The 20,390-nt window shown below is 38.2% G+C and overlaps 4 protein-coding genes and 1 pseudogene across 5 annotated transcripts; 1 reads left to right on the plus strand and 4 right to left on the minus strand.

The window, feature by feature from the left end:
• Positions 1–99: 99 nt before the first annotated feature.
• On the minus strand, positions 100–1,962 carry LOC119987286 (annotated as a pseudogene).
• A 155-nt stretch (positions 1,963–2,117) lies between these two features.
• On the minus strand, positions 2,118–6,701 carry LOC119987276 (ERBB-3 BINDING PROTEIN 1). The gene is made up of 10 exons (XM_038832150.1): positions 6,541–6,701; positions 6,331–6,453; positions 6,063–6,147; positions 5,778–5,927; positions 5,545–5,698; positions 3,278–3,493; positions 3,035–3,171; positions 2,865–2,956; positions 2,592–2,771; positions 2,118–2,443 (listed from the first exon to the last, which is right to left on the minus strand). Exons 2-10 carry the CDS (start codon positions 6,422–6,424, stop codon positions 2,364–2,366), a joined length of 1,188 nt encoding a protein of 395 aa, XP_038688078.1. The 5' UTR covers positions 6,425–6,453; positions 6,541–6,701; the 3' UTR covers positions 2,118–2,363.
• A 905-nt stretch (positions 6,702–7,606) lies between these two features.
• LOC119986190 (mitochondrial succinate-fumarate transporter 1) lies at positions 7,607–10,677 on the minus strand. The gene is made up of 2 exons (XM_038830753.1): positions 10,072–10,677; positions 7,607–8,370 (listed from the first exon to the last, which is right to left on the minus strand). The coding sequence occupies exons 1-2, from the start codon at positions 10,477–10,479 to the stop codon at positions 7,834–7,836; spliced, it is 945 nt and encodes a 314-aa protein (XP_038686681.1). The 5' UTR covers positions 10,480–10,677; the 3' UTR covers positions 7,607–7,833.
• A 1,488-nt stretch (positions 10,678–12,165) lies between these two features.
• Positions 12,166–12,739, plus strand: LOC119984467 (protein EMB-1-like). Of its 2 annotated transcripts, XM_038828446.1 has the most exons (3): positions 12,166–12,280; positions 12,416–12,430; positions 12,491–12,739. In XM_038828446.1, the coding sequence occupies exons 1-3, from the start codon at positions 12,166–12,168 to the stop codon at positions 12,640–12,642; spliced, it is 282 nt and encodes a 93-aa protein (XP_038684374.1). In that variant the 3' UTR covers positions 12,643–12,739. The 2 variants fall into 2 exon arrangements, with proteins under 2 accessions (XP_038684374.1, XP_038684365.1); XM_038828437.1 differs by having other exon boundaries at positions 12,416–12,739.
• Positions 12,740–13,163: 424 nt separating this feature from the next.
• LOC119984598 (chlorophyll synthase, chloroplastic) lies at positions 13,164–20,026 on the minus strand. The gene is made up of 15 exons (XM_038828621.1): positions 19,817–20,026; positions 19,544–19,588; positions 19,295–19,389; positions 18,229–18,316; positions 17,371–17,456; positions 17,184–17,270; positions 17,000–17,065; positions 16,834–16,917; positions 16,688–16,749; positions 16,196–16,271; positions 16,047–16,109; positions 15,863–15,944; positions 15,030–15,106; positions 14,132–14,179; positions 13,164–13,598 (listed from the first exon to the last, which is right to left on the minus strand). The coding sequence occupies exons 1-15, from the start codon at positions 19,920–19,922 to the stop codon at positions 13,536–13,538; spliced, it is 1,128 nt and encodes a 375-aa protein (XP_038684549.1). The 5' UTR covers positions 19,923–20,026; the 3' UTR covers positions 13,164–13,535.
• Positions 20,027–20,390: the final 364 nt, after the last annotated feature.

A 20,390-nucleotide genomic window follows, 5' to 3' on the forward strand; every position in this document is an offset into this window, starting at 1 on the left:
AAGACAGGAAATTCTTTGTGTGCGCATTTTACAAAGTGCTGACAAAAGAGAATTACCATCAAGGAAACATTATTTCCCACAGCAAGTCACAACCCTTAACCCACTCATGTTGATTTTCTTCCAATGAATGATTACTCAAGGTTACATTCTAGAAGATCCATACATAAAACAACTTGTTACCAATAAATTGTTTCATTCATTCCACAACAAGAACCAGAATTCAATTTTGCTACCGTTATTCAACTTGTGCATTCCTCCCATTTTGGAACGCTAGAGGATGCAAGCGTACAGACACACACAGAGATGCACAAAAGAGAGCATTCTCTCACAGCAAGAATAGATTATTCAATGTATAATCATCAATAATTAAACAAATGCACATCGGGAGTCATCAAATGGTGAAAAATATAAATCTCTATTAGCCATTGGGAACAACGTTCTGTCACAGTGTCACTCATTATAATCAGCTTCAATTTACAATTAATAGTTACCAATAACGAAATTGGAGTTGCACTTTTGTTCACGAATCTCCTCTTATGTGTAATTCTTTCCATAGAGCACATGCAAATACTTCTAAAGATCATCAGTTTCGGGTCACTTAGAAAGCACAGAACATTTTTATACAGATCAATCAAATACCAAGCCATAGATTGACAGCATAAAAAAAATGAAGCTCCCAGTCCTCAGAGACACATTTTGCATTCTATTTTTTGAAGGTGGTCAATAAAGAAAGAACTGAACTCAATGCAACATCAAGCATCCTGAGATAATCTACTACACAAAATCAAGCAGTACAAAGTAAGAGAAGGCCAGATGAAAGAGAAAAAAATTAAAAAACAAAATACTCACTCTCAATGGAAGCAAATCTAATGCAGAATAGCTCCTCCTTCAATTCCCCATCCGAAGAAATCAGGTGCATGCCAGACACACGATTTATCACTCCCAGCATGTGCTTGCACGGTCATTATAGGAAGAACTGCAGAAAATAAAATTTTGGAAGTTAGAATATGGTAGACAATGATTCATTCACCTAGGGAAAAAATCACTCCATTAGAAAATTGGAGAGAACGTTTAACCATCGGGAAAAGGAGGTACTCCGTTCAGTCACTGAAACCTTGAATTGAGTTTCTAAAACCTACGTTTCCTTGAGTTAAACAATGCTTACTTCGTGATAAAACACATAAACACGAAAAAGGAGGGAAAGAAATAGCTAACGAAAGGCGTTAACATTGGATAGGGTAAATGGAGATATTACGGCATAACTTACCTAGATAAACAATACAGTAATTGAACTTAACTTTCAAGCACTAAAAAGTTCAAAATGATTCGTGGCATATTCTCTCAGTTATCAAACTGGCAAATACTCGTAATGGAAGAAGATCGACCAATCCATAAAAAGAGAATGACAACCTAGATGGTTAGCGCAGATCTTTAGTGTCTTCGATTGGCGCATTACAAGGCGAACCTTGCAGTCTCTATGTGCTTCAAGTTCAACAGCTTTAACATTTCCGGCGCCTCTCTCCCACTGATTACCTTCTTTGTCAAATCGATACAACTTCGCTTTCCTGTAAAAATCAATCCACGCATAGACACGAATTGATAAAAATCCTGAGAACAGAACACAAAGCCCTAGGACTAAAGGAAAGTTGAGAGAGATGTACTGATTCCGTACAGATCGATAATCGGATCTTCGTCTTCCTCGCCCGTGGTGGCGGCCACTTTTTCGAGATTGACAATAGGAGCCACCTGAGCTCCGGAATCCTCGTCTTCTGCTGGTGCGTTCTCATCATCTTCTCTATGATCGTTGTTTTGGTGCTGCACTGCTTCGCTACTCGTCATTGCCGCAGATTCTGGTAGGGAGAGAGAGGACGGAAACTAGAGGGATTGCGAGGGAAAGAGAGTAATTGGAATTTGGAATTCGAGGGATCCCAATTCAACCGAAAGAGAATGCGATGGCGTGCGAGGTGGGCGTGGGTCCTAACTTCTTATAACATTACACGTAACAGGTGTATGAGTCGCACTTGCTTATTCATCAAAAAGAAACGCTCATTTGACCGATCAGAAAAAGACTTCTTCAAAAGTTCCATGCTTATAATAACATTTTTCAGCACAAGACAAAAACCTCAAAGCACTCGTACAAATCACTTATCACGTCAAAAACGGCATTTGCAGCTGAATTTTACATCCTCAATTGTCAGTAATTAAGTTCTGAAATTTTAATGGCTTCATCAGTAGGAAAGGAGAATCACTTAGGATCGTCAATAAGCACTATACCTTTTTAAGGATCAACTCATTACCAAACAGTTACAATGAGAACAACGTAACAAAACTGAATAAAAGGTGGTGACAAATTTAAAACAGGTTCATTCTTGAGATGCACTATTTGTTGTTGCATCCATAGGCTCAGCTTCCGCCGACTCCCCAGGCTTGTCGCCCTTCTTACCTGCAACAAAAGAAAAGAGCAAAATCTCAATAAATACAAGACTACAAAAACTGGATTCAGAAGAATACATGGTGAAATACCCATTGCTGTATCTATTTTTATCAATCTTATAATAATTCATTTTGTATGATTTTTCCTCCCAACTCACCTTTCTTCTTCTTTCCGCCTCCTTTCTTCTTTGTCTTTGTGCCCAATGCTAACCAGGCCTTTATTTCAGGATCATCAACGATCTTTGTGGGTTGCAGTTCTTGCAGAGAATGGGATGTGATCCTATCTGATCCGTTTGGCATTAGCAAAACTGTGAATTTTATGTGCGCGACTATATCACCTGCAAAACAAACAACCCATGCCCATAAGCCAGGCTAAGTACCATCATTGGCAAAACCAAATAAACTAAAGGTGGGTGCCAGTAAATTATCACCAGGCTTCTCATGAAGAACAGGATATGGCTGCAGGAGATCATGATTCACACATTCCACTAATCCCAAACGAGCCCTTTTCTCTTCCAAAGCCCTGTTTTAGGGGGAAAAAAACCAGATGCTGAGCAATATGTGCAAGCAAAAATACCAAAACACTGAACTATAAACAAACCTTGCAGAGAACGGCATGATTGGAAATTTCTGACTAATTTCACTAAAAATAAATCTGGAAGCTTTCATCTTCAAGTGATAGTTCTTGTCAACTGCCCTCTTATAAATAGTAGTCTGCTTCTCATCCAACAGCTTTGGCTGTGATAGACAAGGCAAAAAATAAAAATTCAATTTTAAAAGTAGAAAGTAAGAGGGAAATGTAGAACATGAGATTAATACGATGTTAATGTTGACCGCTGATTACCTTGCCATCACCTGTGCTTGTAACTATATCTACAGCATACACTTCATTCTCCTCAAATTCTGCTTCATCGACCCTGGTATCTGGATTAGAAACACTAAGTACAACTTTGTTCCCATCTATCACAAACTGCTTCAACTGGTGACTAAGAACACCCTCAACAATTTTGCAGTCATAAGCAGCAGCAACCTTCTGAATTGCATCTGTTACATCTTTGTTCTGCAAAGAAAGGAGAGCTTCAGTAAAAAGGAATCATATGGCCAACCGAAAAGCTTCAAGTGAGATTAAATAATAATACTGAAGACACCATCAACTGCGACAGTGGTTCAACATACAGAGATAAAAGATGAGGAAAATAAATGCAAATGGTACGGATGGGCAAATTTCGAGTTCATGGCCAACCTAATGAGAAAAAATATTTCAGCTGAATTGAATGAGCTTGTACCAATTACATAAAGATTGGTACCTATCACCAAAAACTAGCTAATTACAATATCGGCAACAGGGAAAAGAGGAAACCAATAAGGAATTGATCACCTCGGCAAAGTTGCCTTTTCCTTCAGTCCAGGATTAGGGCTCCCCGAATAACCATTTTCCACAATCATGAATCATTGTTCATTGAAGATTAGGGAGAAGAGACAATCGTGTACAATAACATAATATAATATAATATAACTTTTGTCTCTAATATGAATGAATGGCTTAGTATAAGAATCTATTGCCCCCCAGATGGAACATACAAAGCATTCTAGTTAATAAATAATATAGGAGAAACCCGCCTATCACCAAAAACTAGCTAATTACAATATCGGCAACAGGGAAAAGAGTAAACCAATAAGGAATTGATCACCTCGGCAAAGTTGCCTTTTCCTTCAGTCCAAAATTAGGGCTCCCCGAATAACCATTTTCCACAATCATGAATCATTGTTCATTGAAGATTAGGGAGAAGAGACATTCGTGTACAATAATATAATATAATATAACTTTTGTCTCTAATATGAATGAATGGCTTAGTATAAGAATCTATTGCCCCCCAGATGGAACATACAAAGCATTCTAGTTAATAAATAATATAGGAGAAACCCGCCTACTCTTCCAGACTTCATTCGAACATCAACAGTGGAGACTAAATCCATTGGGCTTTTAACTTTAAAAGAAAGAGAAGAAAATGACACGAACAAAACCAAATAAATGATGCTCTATCAGTGTAACTATGACTAAAAGTGGCTTCATTGGAGTAATCCATAGCCCAAGGCAGTTCACATCATGTAGAGATCACGTCAAGCAAAAGACAATACAGCATGAAATGAATGAAATGGTTTATCTAATATAAAAAAAAGACATCTAGGTATACTGGGGGTATCTAGGAATGCTCTAAAAACCATTACAATTAAAAAAAAGAGTGTAATGGAAATGGCAGGCCTAGAAGCAGACATTTTCAGAAACAAAAATGCACTAAACTATCAATGTTAACAATTTAGAAAACAAAGGAAATCCCACATGAACCATTTTGGGGAAGGCAACAAGAAAAAATAGACAGGCCAAAATTTCACATAAACTTCATGAAAGCATCGTTAATATGATGCAAATGATATTGGCTTAACCAGGTAATAGGTAATGATAGCATAGGATATATCAACCTACGGCTGAACCGGGATGCCCAACAATATTGGCAACAGGGAAAAGAGGAAATCAACAAGGAATCGATCACCTAGGCAAAGTCGCCACTCAAGATTTATCAAATAATCCAACTTTTTATATATCATCAAAAATAGATCTACTTATAAACCTTACCAAACAAAAAGGATCCAAAAGAAAAGTCAAGTAGATAATTTAATTACAACACATAAACAACATAAGAAGGTCATCTTCAAAGAACCGTAGCAAGAATAAAAATAGCCACCGAGCACAATACAAAGCTAGCATAGACCTCAAGTATTGCTTACACCAATCTGGCACAACTCTTGTCACGGTTTCTCAACCCCTATCAGAGTAACTATGACAAAGACAAGTTTCATCTGGATCTTAATCCATAGCCAACAAAAAATTATCATCATTTAGGGGATGCTATCACATCAACTAGAATAAAATTTCAAAATAGTAGAAATCACAGAGGCTTCTGTCTTACTGCAATAAAATATGTCTCACTGACAGTTTTTTTGGATCTTACTGACACAGTTAAAGTTTGTCCACGTGCTATAGAGATTAGTCGAATATAACTCTACCAGGTAAAGACCTAAGAGATATGAACATTTGCACAAAAAAAATACCTTCTTCCCTGGCCTAACAAGCCTCAAGGCAACTTCAGCAGCGGTATTTGCAGCTGCAATAACATCTGCAGCTTTCCCTGTAACTGGCCCTCCTTGAAGAACATGGGTATGTGCAACTACAGCAATGAACCCATCAATGTGACACCCCATATCTCTGCAAACCAAAAGCACTGGGTTGTGTAAGCATATACAAACATTTAAGAAATTTAGTACACAAACTTGAAAAGGCTTACATTTTCACCAAATCACCTTCTTCAAAAACTGTCTCGTCACTGGCAAGTGGTGAGAAATGGCAAACAGTGTTGTTTACAGACACGCAAGTAGGAAATGCCACGCCCCTTTCAATCTTCCTCTTAACATTCTTGTACATGTTGCCTGATTGCCTTAAAACACAATACAACCGGACTCTCAACACATCATTCCAAACTTCAAAAAAAAATAGTGATAATACAAGTCGCATTGATAAATCAAACTCCACTTCAAATAAGACCAAAAACGGAAATGAATTAGAAACTTACTCTCTGATATATGAATCACCCTTCTCACAGACGTCAACAACCTTTGCTTTTGGCTTGCATTCTGATATCACTAACTGTAAAGCCTCTGCAATTTTTCCCAGTTCAGCAATCAATACAGTAGAATATTACAGAAGTATATTCCAAATAAAAGCGCAAATACAAAAACTAGTTACATAAAACCGAATCGTCGACAGCCATCAATATAGATATTGTGTGCCTTTGTGCGAACACAACGCAAATATAATGAAATAGAGAGGGAGTAAGTAACTGTTAACGATCTCGGCTGCGCTCTTATACTTGGTGACGACCTCAGGAGAAGTGAGATCTAACTCCTTCTCCTCCCTTTCATCGTCCGACGACATCGTTTCGGTTTGTCTGAATATCGTGACTCCTGAAACAACTATGATAAACGACCTCAGGATCACGATGTTAGCAACCGGAATGAGAGAATTTGATGAACATGTAAAAGAAAACTCACAGGAAGTGTTGACGACGGTGAATGTTTCGAGCGTCTGTTCGGCGAAGGCTAGGGTTTAACAGGGATAAGAAGAGGTGGTAGGAAAGACAGCAAAATATGAAGTGGCGCGATAGAAGCTAGGGTTGGCATTGCGTACCAGACGGCAGCGTTTGCATTTATAGAAATCTTCGAAGGGGTTTCTCCGTAGGGTTTGTTTTTTTTTTTCTTTTTAAAGATTTTTTATTGTAATTATAAATGATTAAATGAGCGTCACGCTGTTTTTGCCTTTTATTTTGCTTTCGTTGGTTTTTTTTAACCCCTTTGGCGCGATTTTTTCAAATTGATGCACGTGATCCATACTCCAAAACAATACTGTAAACTGTAAAGAAAACAAAACACGAGTACTGCAAGTGAAAAATAAAACAAAAGTTACCGTTGCTTAGTTTGCAAAACCATTTTGACATTTGTTGTTATGCGTTTATTTTATTTTATGTTTTCATAAAGATGAAGCCTTTCATAAGCACATCACGTGGATGCTACACATGTACATGGTAAGTTGTACTCACTCCCCATCACCAAAAAGTCATAGGTACTCTCGTGTCACCATGAGATCATGAATTCAAGCAAATGAGTAAAAATATTTTCAATAAATCCGTGACGGGAGGGTAGGAACGCTCGTGGAGGTACACCATAGTGAAATTCCTATCATTCCCTCACGGAATTATTTCAGAACAAAACTAAAGAGATTATAAGTTCGAGTGTGGGAAGCGAAATGATTTTCTAAAATAAATACGTGAGTGGAGAATAGGAATTTCCCGTATAAGTACCTACTAATACCTCGGAGCAGACAATATATGGATGCAAAAATATCATCACAAGACATTTGTAAGACAAAAGGCAAATGGTAAAACAATTTTGTTTTGCTTGTAGGGAGACACCTAAACTCATGGCGCCTTTCAAAATTGATTACAACTTTCTGCTAAGAAGTAAACAACTCAGATTCGAACGTAGGATTCACGAGGACATGGAGTACAAACAAAGCATGCAACTGAATCTACAATAAAGAATACCTTGCTATAACTTATAGAGAAAGAAAAAAATTTGATGATTTATTTCAGTGCTCTGATCTGGAAATTACCCTGGACTAGAAAAGAATGAAATGAAACCCCAAAAGACTACATCTACTGATCTGATGTATCAAATACGGTATCTGCATTGGTCCACAAAGCCAAAACTACTTCGGCAAAAACATAAACAACTCCTGACTAAACTTCATGCTTGGAATGGAATTAAGAACCAAAACAATGCAAATACCTATAAGGGCGCATTGTGAAGATATGTCCTTTCATAAAATCCAGTAATTTGGTCGGCCACAGCCCACATAATAGCCTGGCCAGGTGGGATCCTCATGAGGCGGGGTAGCAATCCTTTCCACAAGGTGAGAAGCCCTTCCTCGGCGTATATTGTTCTGATGGCATGGAACATACCTTTGTACTTCAGCTCACCCCCCTCTCGACTTTGAGCCATCAGCCTTGTCTTAACAACATCAAAGGGGCCCGTACACACTGGACCTGCCGTTCCAGCTAGAAATCCTGATATCATAGACTGCCATGGTTGAAGTACTCTACCATCACCTTCATGTTTCTTCCACAACAATATATCAAATGCATTTTTTGCAGTAAACATGGCAGCCTGGTTGGTACCATTCCGCATTACAGTAGGGGCTGCCCCTGCCCAGAGCCCAAAGAGACCTTCCTCACGGATGATCGTACGAGCACAATGGATGGGACCCTTGTATTTTAGAAGCTCAGGACTTAATCCTCTTTGTTGCTGCAGTCTTATTTTCACCACCTGCACAAGTCAGAGAACCACCAACATACAATTGAATTCATATTTTCTTAAAAACTCTGTAGGTGCTGCTAAATTCCAATTCAATCTTCACGGTCAAACAGTTAGGATACACCAATATCAAACTCTGAGCAATATAAAATCGCAACCAGTTTATAAGTAAAACAGATGATGAAAATAAAATATGCTGCGGTTTAATGCTCTCGACAAACTTTAATCATCAAAGGTAGTTTCAATTTTATTTCTCTAATACAGTTAGGATGTAGAGATTTTTATAACTTATACCATTTTCTAGTAACATGGAAGAGGATTGCTTACTTCACTTCAAGGCGAAATCCCGAGTCCACGCATCCAAACAATTCTCTTTGTAAGAGGAACTTATTTCAACGACAGTTCATAATAATTTTTTCATCAACTCTTTATCTGACTAAAATTTACTCTTTCTTATCTGAACCTGGCGGTACTATAATACATATTAGTTAGTGAAATATTCATTTCTTTTCATTGTATGTGTTTCAGGCTTTCAGCAATAACCGATTGGAGAACAACGGGCAAGAAGACTAATTTAGATAACATTTGTTTTGCACCACTATATAGATAGAAACCAGGAAAATCGTACTTCCAAAGATTATCCAGCACCTATGATGAAGAGTGGGTAATCGATAAATTAACAGTTTAGCATTGACCACAAATGAAGCTGATACTATATGTTACCCTCCAATGATAAAATCAGTAAATTAGTAATTGACAAATGTCCGTAAAACGAGAGATAACTAGATGGAAGTATGGAACCATACTCAACAGATACCAAAAAAGACACAAGTAAATCCAACTCAAACAAGAACTTGAGACTCCCAACAAATGCTCTTTTCAACTCCAACAATGATTGCCAAAGAACCATTTCAGGAGAGGTTAGGATTTTCTTCAATGAGTTTCTTTACCAAGGAAGGTAAGGATAATTGAATGACTTTGGGTTAAGAACTTGCATGTAAGATTTATGATCTGTCCAACACAAGAATAGGGTGGCACTTTGGTGAAAACAAGCTGAAAATTTGTAGAAATGGTCCAAAGGGAGGGTCTTATTGTTCACATTAATAGAGACATGAAACACATGATTAACTCACCCCTCTCACCCTTCTTTTATGGGGTGAAGTCGGCCTTCTCCCTCGATACTGTACCTCTTTAAACTATCAACTATTTCTCTCCATTGTCAAAAAATGTAATTCTTTTATCGAATTCAAAGAGAATATTGCTATTAGTTCTCATTCCTACCACACATTCTCAGAAATCTCTAGCTATCTGACCACATAACCAAGTAAACTCACCAGACTCACCAAATTATCAGAAACAAACCTCCAAAACAGGATTGTCCTAGACGACAGAGTAAGCAAGAAACTAGGTAGCAGTAAGTTCGAACTAGCACCAACTTCAGTGCAGGAATTCTATGATTAACGTTTTATATATTTATCATTGATTCCTTACTGGAACATAAATGCACGGTAACTCTAATACCAAAAAAATATATGGAGGACTGAAGCCTACTTACCGATTTCTCGAGCATGAAATAAATTCTAATCTATTGCAAGCCAACTACAGAAATGCAACACCAAAAAATAAATTAGAGTACAAAAATTACAAGTAGCGTCAAGAACATTCTATAATTCCACGATGAGAGGGAAGGGGAAATGCCTAAAGTGCACCAACCTCAAATGGAGTAACGATAACAAGTGCCTCAAGAACCCCCGCACCGAACCCGGCCAACATCCTTCCCTGATTGCTGAGATTGCCGGTCTGCGAGTCCTTAAACGCGGACTGCAGCACCGCATTTGATCCCATGCGTAACGAGTACTTTAAGGTCAGGTGCGTCGCGAATGGTGTCAAACCCTTCCACAGGGCCCGCACGCCCTCCGTGCGCACCACGGTGGAGCCGCAATGGATTATACCCTTGTAAGTCCCGGTACGATCCAGTTGAAGCCTAGTCTTAATAACATCGATCGGCTGCAAGCAACACGCCTCTACCATCCCTCCGAACGACCCAGAGACCGCCTTCATGTACGGTGGGATTGATTTCTTGGAATCCGCGTTGGTGCTTCGAGTGTTTTGGTCCGTCATGATTTGGGCGAATTTAATTGGCGCAGGAGTTTCTTATTTGAAGAAGAAGAAGAAGAGAAGTTGGGCAGTGCTTCTCTTCTTCTTCTTCTTAGAATTTCAGATTTGTGAGGTGGTTGAAGTTGCTGGTCTGGTAACAATGTCTTAGCGTCTGCGCAGCCGAGGTAGGAGTGCAATTGGATTTTTAGACAACTAATGGCGATGTGTATCGTTGCAATTGGAAGAGCCAACTACTAGAATTCTTGGCACTTTTCTTTTAACGGCGTTGGAATGCATCGTACCCTGGAGATTTAAGCATCCCCTACAGACCAGGCCTATATCTTTGTGTTTGGGCTATTCAGTAGCCCAACAATAAAAAAACAAGCCTTCCAGAAATCAGAGTAAATTGCTTAATCGGCCCAGTGTTGGAATCAGTCCATGTGTTCGTTCCTCCTCAGTCTGCTGTCATGAGTCACCGGCATAATATCAGATTGTTATTTACTTATTTTCTCTGAAATATCATGTAGATTTGTAATGGTCTTTCGTGCTACACAAAAGTAAAAAAACACAATGGTCTTTAGAAGATTAGTCATTGAATCCATAGTACTCGTTGCATTTTCAAAAGAACTTGAAAGGGGAAAAAGGAAAAATTGACTTGCAACGTACAAAGAAATTGAATTGAATATATTTATTTAAAGAGATTGGTCTATCTTCATGGATACGTGGGAGATGTTAAACCTTCACGTACTTAAATATGAAAAATTATTCAATGGTCCTATTATATTTATACCTTGTGATATTGCACACGTGGGAGATGTTAAACCTTCACGCACTTAAATATGAAAAATTATTCAATGGTCCTATTATACCTTGTGATATTGCAGATGTGGTGTATCATAACTAATAGGAATATAGGATGGTACTAATCCATACGGTGTGTTGTTCGTGTACTTTTTAAGATTTTAAATTACAAACTACATAGCTCTATTCTCAACTAGCTATGTAAGGATGCCGGGGGTCTGCTGTAAATTTTTTTACAGCAGACCCCACTTTAATAAATAAGAAGTATTTAAAATTTTTTTAAAAATAAAATAAAATTATGAATGTATTTTGATCGTGTTTACGAATCTAACGGTATAATTTTCATCCCAAACAAAAATCAAATTCATCACAAGATAGACATATAATGTTAAGGGTTTATATTCAACGGTTCACAATTTTCATCTCTTTTTCATGTTCAATTTGATTTTTGTATGGGACAAAAAATATACCATTACACTCGTAAACCTGATCAAAACACATCCATAATTTTTTTTTTAAAAAATAAATTTTTTTTAATCCTTTAGATTAATTACAGCGGGACCTGCTGTAAAAAATTTACAGCAGGTCCCAGCCACCCGCTATGTAACTGATTTAACATCATCTCTGGCACACACATCAAGATGTGCACCATCAGATGACTCGTGTCATTCTTCATGCACTCAAAATTTCTGCGTTGGCTGACTAGAGCTCCTGCGTGTCGTCAATGCATGAACTCTTCATTCAATTCCTCCATGGCCGCCTTTACATCCACGTGTCCTCCTTCCTCTCAGGCTATATAGAGAGCACTCAAGCGGCTTGCTTCAGACAGTACTAGCTTGAAAAATATAGATCGGTTGAAAGTTTCTTGCCGTTATTATTTTACCTTCAGTAAGCAATCAAGAGTGAAAAATGGCCTCAGAACAGAAAAAAGAAGAGCTTGACGCCAGGGCAAGGCAAGGAGAGACAGTTATTCCTGGTGGTACTGGTGGCAAGAGCCTTGAAGCACAAGAACACCTCGCTGAAGGTTACATATTGTATAATCTTTAAATTTGTAGCTATATATTTTGTGCTCGGTTATAAGATCATTAAGATTGTTTATTTTAAACTTGTTTATATATTGACGAACGTGCTATCTTTGTACGGAATATGTTAATGAAAGGGCGGAGCCGTGGAGGTCAGGTGAGGGCAGAGCAGCTGGGACGTGAGGGATATCAGGAGATAGGCCACAAAGGAGGGCAGACAAGAAAGGAGCAGATTGGGCATGAGGGTTACCAGGAGATGGGCCGCAAAGGTGGACTCAGCACCACTGACAAGTCTGGAGGGGAACGTGCTGCTGAGGAAGGGATTGAGATTGACGAGTCCAAGTACAAAACCCGTTCTTCATAATAGATGTTGTCGTGGAAGTATGCATGCTAGTAAATACCAAGGTGGCTCAGCTTAGCAGTGTTTCTTGAGTTCTAGGTCTTATTTACGTTCAAGTATTAGGAGTTTGCTCCTATGTTTCGGTTGCTGGCCAGTCGCGTTTTTCGTTTTTCCTTCCTCCAGGTTTTCTGTAGGGCTACGGGTTTTGACCTTGCTCGCAACTTGGTTGACTCTGCTGACCCTTTGTAACATTTCAACTCTTATGGATTATGATGCTTGGCGAGATTTGTGTAGTAAGCGTCGTGACTACTTCCTCTTGTAAAATCAGAACAAAGCTTGCATTAAAATCACTCACTGTCTACTGGTCAACCTCTTCGACCCCAATCTGCTGAATATGGGGGTCAATCACGAGATGCGGTGAGCGGCCTCTAAGCCATCTTAGCAAAACGCCAAAACCTGTATGTGTTTGAAACGCTGCTGTCCATTACTTTTAAGCACGCGAGACTCGTTAAGAGCGTTAGAAAACCCTCGGTAGAAACAGCAGAACCGCCCTATAAACCACTTTCAATTTTTCATCAATGGCATTAGGGGTTCAATACCAACATAAAACAAACAAAACAAATTATCTTCTGCACCTGTAGTTTTCCATGAAACAAACAGTTCTCTACGAAAAGACGGAAATAAAAACAACTGTTGCATGCTGGAGGTGGCAAGGAACCCGTCTTATCTCCAATCTTGCACCGGAACGTCATTCCACATGTTATTATACACTAGCGATGATTGATGAGGCAAAGCATGCGGCTCCTTTTCAGGAGGACATGCTTGATATAATAGGAAAAAAAATCCGCCTGCTTATATGGTTTTCCTCTTCCCGATGGTTGTCCTCTTTGGCCTCAAAGTGCTTCATTGTCTAAGGATTAGTGGCTGGTTGCCAAAGCAGTCACCAGCAGACCTAGCACAAGAAATGGTTGTGCGCTTGCCTGAAAGCGAATGAGTAGATAGAAGGGTGAAGGCAAGAAATTGGGGAAATACAATTTGCCAATACTTTCACAAAATGCAAAGCTGAACCAAAAAAGTTGCATCAGAGGTCAGTGTTCAAAGTTGAATTTTTTTGTAGGACTTCCCGAATCATATCAGCAGGAACTATTGAGAGCAAAGGCCAGAATGTTGATGGTGTCTACCCATCCTACTGGCATGCTACCAATAGTTAAACATCTAACATGGAAAGCCCTAGCTAAATCCTATTGACTCTTGCCCTCACAGGGGCATATGCCCCGACGCACCATGAGCTTGAACAAGGGAAAGCCAATCATACCTCGGAAATTTAGTGGCCAGACCTTAGGGAGAACTCTATAATTTTATGAGGGGGCCTTGGACAAGAGAAGGCCTTCTCCCACATCTTTATCTAGGGAGTATTAGTTCTTCGAATCCTGTTTGTACGGCAAATATGTTTTGGGTTCACACCGCACCAATATCATGAGATTCAACATCTTATCCAAGATAGAAGTAATACCTGGTATTTTACATCGTACTTGACAGGGTCTTTGAGAAAGTACTGAAACTGCGTCACATAGGTGATATAAGATGTCAGAATATCCCTTACCAGGCTTCATGAAACATACTAAAACTATTTGACAAAAACATGCTACATTAGGCATTAGCCTCATATTTAAATATGTAAAAGATGTTCTCTCATTTGAATTAAAAATGTGAAAGATGTCGCTAAAGTAAGATCAATGCAAAATGATAAGAAAATGCATAGCTCCCCAATGTTCTGTGTTTTTACAGATATGATATAGGGGCGGTAAAAATATTAATAAAAAGAGAGTGTCTGTATCTCTGGTCTCTGCACACGCTTGATTGTTTGGGATGGCACAAAAGAGGTAGAAAGAAAAGTATTACATGTTTTTCCCTAGACCTTCCATTTCTTGAAGGAATATGCCAAATACAATGCGGACGTTGAAACTCAAAGTATCATTTTATCTAGGTTGGCTTAGACCTCCATTCTTAGATATAAATTATTCCATTCTTAGATATAAATTATAGTTGAATATGCAGCAGACTTACAATATTTTGGATCGCTCTTCTAAACATGGTAATGCAGCAGGGCCAAACTAATTGGCATACCTAGCTTATGTTCTGGCAGTGCTTAGGAAACCCAAGCTGAAAGTTAACAGTCTCAACTGAATTATTTTCAGGAAACTCAGAAAACAAATGTGATAGTCACACAAAAGGCAAAACCTGATCCTCCTATCAGCAGACAAGTCAAAGTACAAAAGAAAATGAAGAAGAAGAACATGGCAGAGAAATGATATAAAGTTAAAACAGGATTCCAATCTATGATCACATGAATTTAAGACAACTAATAGCTGCTTTCAGAAATGAAATCATATTACAGAAGTGCGCCTCACCTGGAAAACGATTTGCGGAATTATCAAACCGAGCAGGGCTAACGCATAAAAGGGTTTACCAGCCCCAAGCAGATAACCTGAAATCAACCATTTACACCACTATGAGATATATGTGTATTTCCACATAAAAGAGAAAGGGGGGAGGGGAGAGGGAGCTCTATTGCTATTCACAGTAATCAGTGTCGTCGATTTTGTGTGTATATATATATATATATTTTTTTTTCAGTAAGCTAGTACTTGTATGAAATATTCAAGGCTTGTCTCTAGTACTTAAGTTATGGTGGTTGATCGGAGGCAAAACATGACATCCTTTTATCACTCCTTCACTGGTAAAATCTAAAAGCCCAACTGCGTGGAATGAATAAGCCAGTTTTTCCATGACATCTTCATATGTAAATGCCAGTTAAGAAAGGCAGCTAGAGGCTAAAAATGTACTAGTTTATAATCGTTCATTTTAATTCCTACAGCAACCAAAATGTGTCTGAAAATATGGTTACCGCAACTTAACTCGCTGGTTGTCTGAATTACATAAATCTTCGTAATTGCACAGAAAATGAATGCAATTAGCTAGCTTCGTAGTGACACTTGAATTACAACTGGAAGAACAATTTCAATTTTCACCAATATTTTATGCAGGTCAAATTGCTCCAAGCAATAATAGGTGGATTGAATCATAGCACTATCGTACAGCTCTAAGATAACAGAAAAATGTTGCTCAAGATGTCCAAAAAAATTATGTCAAGGAAAAAAATTCATTTGGCACAGTTTCAGCAACATCAACAAATCATATTCATCTATCAAACATAAATGCTCAAGTGATGAGATTCACATACCAGCCACGGATATCTGAGTTATATCAATAGCACCAACACAGATCCATTTAGCAGTTTCGGCACCAAAAGCTACTGGAAGAGACTGACAGCATTGCCATAACAAAGGTTATGTAAGCTACTTCCAATTACAAGTACGAGAACATAGAGAGGACAGTTACAGTTACGTGTAGAAAATAGATATGACCTGAAGCCCCAGCGCTCTGTCCCCTTCAACGCTTTTAAAATCATTTACGATGGCAATGCCCAGCTGACATGTGAACAATATTTATAAGTTACCACTTGTCGGATTGTGACACATAACATAAGTATGAAGATGATTCATTCAATTCATACACCAGCTATGCTGTACAAAAGTGTCAGAACAATGATGTCTGGTGTAAGATTCCCAAACAAAGCTTGACCAGCCCACCTGTGAAAAGGGTAAATGAATCAGACTACTTAACGCAACATAATCGCCGAAACAGCTTCTTAGCCTCGAGAAGATGAAAGAAAAAAAAGAGAGGAATATGAAGTGGTGTTACTGAATAGCCTAGAAGTCCACTTAAACTGCATGTGACGGCTGTTTTTACTGAAGGTGGTAATAAAATTGAGCAACTATAACATTCATTCGGCTTTTAATAATCCCCAGTTCTTTACAGGGATAAAGAGCAAAAGTTATATACTTCTCAAGAGTACAAAATTGCTAACCATGTCATTGCAGTTGTCAATTTTTTATACAATAATAAATAACAAACAATCATGAATATAACTATTGATCCTGTTACTATTATGCATTTGTTTCCACATTATATCTAGCAAAAATGGAGAAGAGAAGGGATATTGCACCATGGCAAACTGATATAGCTTGCTCCCAGGGCAAAGTTGCCAATCCATCCATTTTGTTTCAGCTGCAACGAGATTCACAATTGCATCAGGGTGAAAGCAGATGTACGTGGATAAGAACAAATTATTTGTGGAACAAAACTACCTACCTTCAAAGGCGGAGCAGAATATATATAGGACAATAATGATCCCCCCAAAGCAAGGTAAAAAAGTGTAGGGAAGTCATGACCTGCCTATACAGGACAATGGTTCAAACTATATTTAATTCACATATTTTTCAAGAAATAAAATGTACTAAACATTTTTAGTACCCACCCACACATCCAACAGACCAGCCAAGCCAAGGCCTCCTAAGAGCAGCAACCAGATTTGGGTAATGACCTGATGTTCAAGAAAACAATTAATTAATTCCCCCCCTATAACTGAGTGCATCAAGTCAAAACATGCAGTAAGCTGCATTGCCATTTCTCTTAGACACGCAAGCACAAGAATCATATACCTCATTCTCAGATATTGCCCCAGATGGAATTGGACGATATGGTTCATTAATTGCATCAATTTCTCGGTCATAATAATCATTGAGAGTCTACAAAATCAAAATTAAGACAACATAAGATTATTTGAGTTCAAAGACATCTCCAAGTATAATAATTAATAAACCAAATTCTACACCTAAAAAAAAGTACCTGAGTATAACCAGTGAGAAAAGGGCCAGACATAAGCATGCAAACAATTGCTTTTGGAACATCCTCCAAATTCCAGTGGAAGTTTCCTGCATTTTGATTTAAATGGAATCGATCAATAAACAAGATGGATCACACATATGTATTGAAACCAGAAAATAAAATTTCATTTCATTTCATTTTGCCCCAGAAAATAAAATTTTCTGTCAGCAAAGCAGTCAACTAAGTATTTTTCTTTAATTTTAATTTTTCTTTAGAATATTCTGAAACAACATGAAATATATAGAGAGGGCACTACACACCCTTAATTCTCTATTTAATTATCAGAAAGGTTGAAACCATGAGTTAACCCACTACGTAATGGTATTATTACTCCACCACTGTGTTAAGATGAAAACAACACTGGCAGAGGATTTCACCACCATGCAATTTATAATTATACATATGAATTTAGAAAAATTAGAATAGTACAATAAAAGTTGCAAAAGATAAAGTGAACTTTAATGGTATGGCAGAAACTACCAAAAAGAATAGAGCTTCCCAGCACTGGCATTATCTTTTAAACAATATTTTTGTTTTTTGCAGAGATGTGGAGTAGCAGACAAGATGAAGAACATCAATGAAAATGTGCTCAGGAAAAGATTAATGGTGCACTATTCAAACAATACTAAAATTGGGCCCTCAAAATGCAATAGCACATGCTTGGTTGCAGGTGGAAGGGCGTGGGTGGTTCTAATCACCGGAGACCTATAGAAGTGATTCTTATGCAGAATTGGTATATACTAACACAACAGTGTCAAGAAGAATAGCAAATATCAAGATAAGGTATGCTGTAGAGCTCAGCACATGCAAACGGAATACCAGAAGCAGCAGCCCCACAAACTACTCCCCACACCAATGGAGGCCATGTAACAGGTTTTGTAAGCTGTAGACGAATTTTCCATTTATTCTGCACAGAAAGAATCAGAAATCAGCTCTGGCTAGTATCTCTAGCAGATGATTCCCCAATCATCTCGTCATCAGATTAATAATATGATGAGCAGAAAACTTATTATTTACAAATGCAGGAGAAAATTTGATACCAAATATGGATCGGGGAGGTTGATCTTCCAATGGAACATCTATTCCCTACCCAAACTCTTCATGTTAAAGTAAAGGATTTCTTGTTGCCATTGTACCGCTAGTCTTTTGCCGAACTAAAATTCGAGCCTACAAAAAGTATTCTATATTACCTTATTCATATAATTTGCATCCCCGAAACATACATCCATTAGCTTGGTATAGCAAACATTGATGCCACAATCAACTTTCGTCTCAGACTCTCAGCATGCATGTGGCTAAATGTAGTAACAATTAAATCTCCATTCAACAATGATTATCTTCAGAAACCTACACTTCAACTTATTTTACTTTCTTTCCCCACATCAAACGTGCGAACATGTGGCCCCATGTTAGAGTTGCAGGGGGTGCAACCAAGAGGTTACAAGTTCAATTCCTATAAACAACCACTCCATATATTATGTGGTGTAAGATTTGCATACAACCATCTTGTTTGTCCCCGAACCCGCCCACTGCGGGAGTCTTGTGTACGAGAGTTGTTTACCTTAACCCACATCAAACAACCAGAATTTCAACCCCATACAATAACCTCCCACCGTAACGATAACACGGGCCTAGGTGGTACATCTTCTTGCCGCATGATCAGTGTTCTTCAATCAAAAAAAAAAGCATCAAACATATCTACCCGGAGTTGTAAGCAAACTAAATTTCATCAAATTCCAACCAAACAAGCGGAGCTTATGTTAGCATCAGACAGGGCACATACTTAGCTTGGAAGGAAACATCTAAATATCAATAAAATTTATCTTGCAAAACCAGCAAACAAAAATGAAAAGCAATAAAGAAAACAAACAAATTGGGGACTCACAGTTTCTTGTGCCGCTCCTTTGATGCCAAGAAGCTGGTTGAAGCTTGAACCACCACCAGCGGCTGCGGGAGCCGTATCCGGTGCCTGAGATTTAACTGCAATGTGCACATACTTAGCAATCATTTAATGAGAATCGAAAATCGAAAGGAAGAAGGGATTAAAGGGGAATAATCTCAATAAGCCGTTCTATTTCTAAATATATCGACATTATATAAACAACATTAAAGCATATAAAAAGTCCACTAAAACCTTCATTTGCATCTGTCTCTGCTGCTCTAATCTTCACTCTACGCCCTGAAAATGCCACAGAAATTGTATAAATAGACTATAAATTCAAGCTCGAGTTCAGTAAGAAGATAATATGAGATGAAGTTTGGAAGCTAAGAAAAAAAGTGTAAATAAAAAATTCAAAGAAGAAGAAAAAGAATTCAAAGTTGTGTAATGAACGAATCCTCAATTCTTTTTCCAATTTCCTTTCTTCTAAATTCTCGGAAACCGAGTGAAATCGTGGAGTCAACTCACTGGAGACAGAAATAGAAATCGGACAGATAAGAGACTGAGTTCGAACTCGTCTGGTAGAGACTTTGGATAATCTGATAGAAGAAACTGTGTTTAGTAGGGACGCCATTGAATTCAGCTTCACTCTGCTCGCAGAGAAATGCTATTTGGAGTTGGTGGGGGACTTTGGAAGCACCGGAATGGTGATAATGCGACCAGCAAAATATTCGAAGAATGAGGGATTATTATCGTGTAAGCCAGAATACTCCAATAAAAAGTTGTTGGTTACCTGATGCCGTACGATGATATATGATGGGACCCAATCAGGAAATCACAGCCGAAACCTTTCTTCACACGAGTTTGATCGAGGAATCTCGTACGTCTACCATGGGTCCGTTTGGGAGTGCTTTATATTTAAGGTGAGTTTTGTTGACAAAAAACATTTGACATGTCACAAAAAAACTATGGTGAGGTGAGTTGATGTCTAGTTTAGCGTTGGGATGAACAAAAGTATGGTAATGTGAGGTGACATAATAAATCATGAAATTTGTGTAATTTTAATTATACATTGTAATAAATGATTTTGTGAACCTAGTTT

The sequence above is a fragment of the Tripterygium wilfordii genome, chromosome 3 (genome assembly GCF_013401445.1).
Source record: "Tripterygium wilfordii isolate XIE 37 chromosome 3, ASM1340144v1, whole genome shotgun sequence".
NCBI lineage: Eukaryota > Viridiplantae > Streptophyta > Magnoliopsida > Celastrales > Celastraceae > Tripterygium > Tripterygium wilfordii.

What these genes read in the sequence shown, in the direction of transcription:
- LOC119987276 (XM_038832150.1), bottom strand. Translation starts at nt 6,424, where the DNA reads ATGTCGTCGGACGATGAAAGGGAGGAGAAGGAGTTAGATCTCACTTCT. An exon ending in TGTTCTTCATGAGAAGCCTG is followed by an intron (nt 2,772 to 2,864) that starts GTGATAATTTAC and finishes TTTGTTTTGCAG; the next exon opens with GTGATATAGTCGCGCACATA. An exon ending in AGGCGGAAAGAAGAAGAAAG is followed by an intron (nt 2,444 to 2,591) that starts GTGAGTTGGGAG and finishes CTTTTGTTGCAG; the next exon opens with GTAAGAAGGGCGACAAGCCT.
- LOC119986190 (XM_038830753.1), bottom strand. Translation starts at nt 10,479, where the DNA reads ATGACGGACCAAAACACTCGAAGCACCAACGCGGATTCCAAGAAATCA. An exon ending in TTATCGTTACTCCATTTGAG is followed by an intron (nt 8,371 to 10,071) that starts GTTGGTGCACTT and finishes TGACTTGTGCAG; the next exon opens with GTGGTGAAAATAAGACTGCA.
- LOC119984467 (XM_038828437.1), top strand. Translation starts at nt 12,166, where the DNA reads ATGGCCTCAGAACAGAAAAAAGAAGAGCTTGACGCCAGGGCAAGGCAA. An exon ending in ACAAGAACACCTCGCTGAAG is followed by an intron (nt 12,281 to 12,415) that starts GTTACATATTGT and finishes TGTTAATGAAAG; the next exon opens with GGCGGAGCCGTGGAGGTCAG.
- LOC119984598 (XM_038828621.1), bottom strand. Translation starts at nt 19,922, where the DNA reads ATGGCGTCCCTACTAAACACAGTTTCTTCTATCAGATTATCCAAAGTC. An exon ending in GATTTCTATTTCTGTCTCCA is followed by an intron (nt 19,589 to 19,816) that starts GTGAGTTGACTC and finishes TGGCATTTTCAG; the next exon opens with GGCGTAGAGTGAAGATTAGA. An exon ending in ACAGAGCGCTGGGGCTTCAG is followed by an intron (nt 15,945 to 16,046) that starts GTCATATCTATT and finishes CAATGCTGTCAG; the next exon opens with TCTCTTCCAGTAGCTTTTGG.